Raw genomic sequence first — 1,590 nt, forward strand, 5'->3', positions numbered from 1 at the left:
GTTTTCCTAAAGTTTTAATTTATTTAACAAATAAATTTACCCAAACAGATGAGAAAAAAAAATGTGTTTCTCATCGAATTTCACAAACACTAAATTTTTTTTTACGCAAAATCAATTTTGTTAAAATGGCTCCTCCTTACTTATGAAAACCTAATTTCTCAAGTATATATTTGTTTAGAAGTAGAAGATTTTGGATTCATTGGGGCCCATGCAGTTCTTAGAGTAGAAGGCAGAAGAGGACAGCCATAACACCTTTATATCCAGCTGGTGTATCCATACAATAAGACACAATAATATCAGGGTTATGGAGCGATGTGTGAGATCAGGAAATCAGTCATCCTAGGTCTAATCACTTTCTTATTCATCATAAGGACCAGTCGGTGTCTAATCTCTCTTGTTTTGGCTCCATAGATCATTGGATTCATCATGGAAGGAACAATGACGTATAAGTTGGCCAGCAGAATGTGAACTTGTGGTGGGATTTTCCTTTGGTCCACTCTATGAGCGATAAATGAAAAGAAGGCTGGAATATAGAAGAGGGAGATAACACATAAATGTGCCACGCATGTGCCGAAGGCCTTGGAGCGAGCTTCTGATGAATGGAGCCTTATTACTGCACTGAAAATCATTCCATAGGACACAAAAATAAGGATCAGGTCCACTCCGGTTGAGGAAAATGCAGATAATAGACCATAGATATTGTTGATTGTTATATCTGCTGATGCTACTCGAGCCATTGCCATGTGCTCACAATATGTGTGTGCAATGATATTGCTCTTCTGGTATGGCAGGCGGTTCAGCAGAAAGATGAGAGGAGTTATAATACAGAAAGCTCTTATGATTGCTATCAGAGCTGCCCTTTGTATGAATGAGTTTGTTATGATGGCTGTGTACGTCAGAGGGCAACAGATGGCAACATAACGATCATAAGCCATGGTCAAGATGATGGATGACTCAATGACAAAGAGGTAGTGGATGCAGAAGATCTGGAGAAGGCAGCCATTAAAGAGTATTTCATGAGAATTAAACCAGAATATGCTAAGAGTTTTTGGCATGGCAGCAGAGGACAAGAGAAGATCCGTTACCGTCAACATGACCAAGAAGATGTACATGGGTTGATGAAGACTTCGATTTGTAGCAATGACCAGCAATAAAGTGGAGTTTCCAAACAGAGATAAAATATACATGATGAATAAAGGGATGGAGATGAGCAGATGATCTTCCTCTAGACCAGGAATTCCCATCAGAAGGAAATACTCAGGGTGGAAACTGGACATGTTTGACATATTTAAAACCAAAAACATTCCCGCAGTTTGATACTTTCAGCATCTATGTAAAGTAAATAACAAATAACAAATGTTGAAAATATAATCAAAAACAGGGAGATTACTAACAACAAAATTTAAAGTGGATTTCTGGAAAAATAATATATAAAACCTCCCAATGATTAGGATTGACCTGCGTATTGCGGAGGATTTCCCTCTCAGGTACCCTACATGGAATCTGCAATCATCTGTTACACCAAATGCTTAGATTCTGGGTGTTGGGTTCACAACTAATTGGTTACACATCCAGTATTCTAATTTGAAC

At 38.2% G+C, this 1,590-nt stretch overlaps 1 protein-coding gene across 1 annotated transcript; it reads right to left on the reverse strand.

Moving 5' to 3' along the window:
- Nucleotides 1-302: 302 nt before the first annotated feature.
- On the reverse strand, nt 303-1,304 carry LOC140321771 (olfactory receptor 52D1-like). Its single transcript, XM_072398558.1, has one exon. It carries the CDS (start codon nt 1,302-1,304, stop codon nt 303-305), a length of 1,002 nt encoding a protein of 333 aa, XP_072254659.1.
- Nucleotides 1,305-1,590: the final 286 nt, after the last annotated feature.

This window comes from Pyxicephalus adspersus, chromosome 1 (assembly GCF_032062135.1).
Source record: "Pyxicephalus adspersus chromosome 1, UCB_Pads_2.0, whole genome shotgun sequence".
In the NCBI taxonomy this organism is placed as follows: domain Eukaryota; kingdom Metazoa; phylum Chordata; class Amphibia; order Anura; family Pyxicephalidae; genus Pyxicephalus; species Pyxicephalus adspersus.

Excerpts from the sequence above, each read along its gene's own strand:
- LOC140321771 (XM_072398558.1), bottom strand. The coding sequence starts at position 1,304 with ATGTTTTTGGTTTTAAATATGTCAAACATGTCCAGTTTCCACCCTGAG.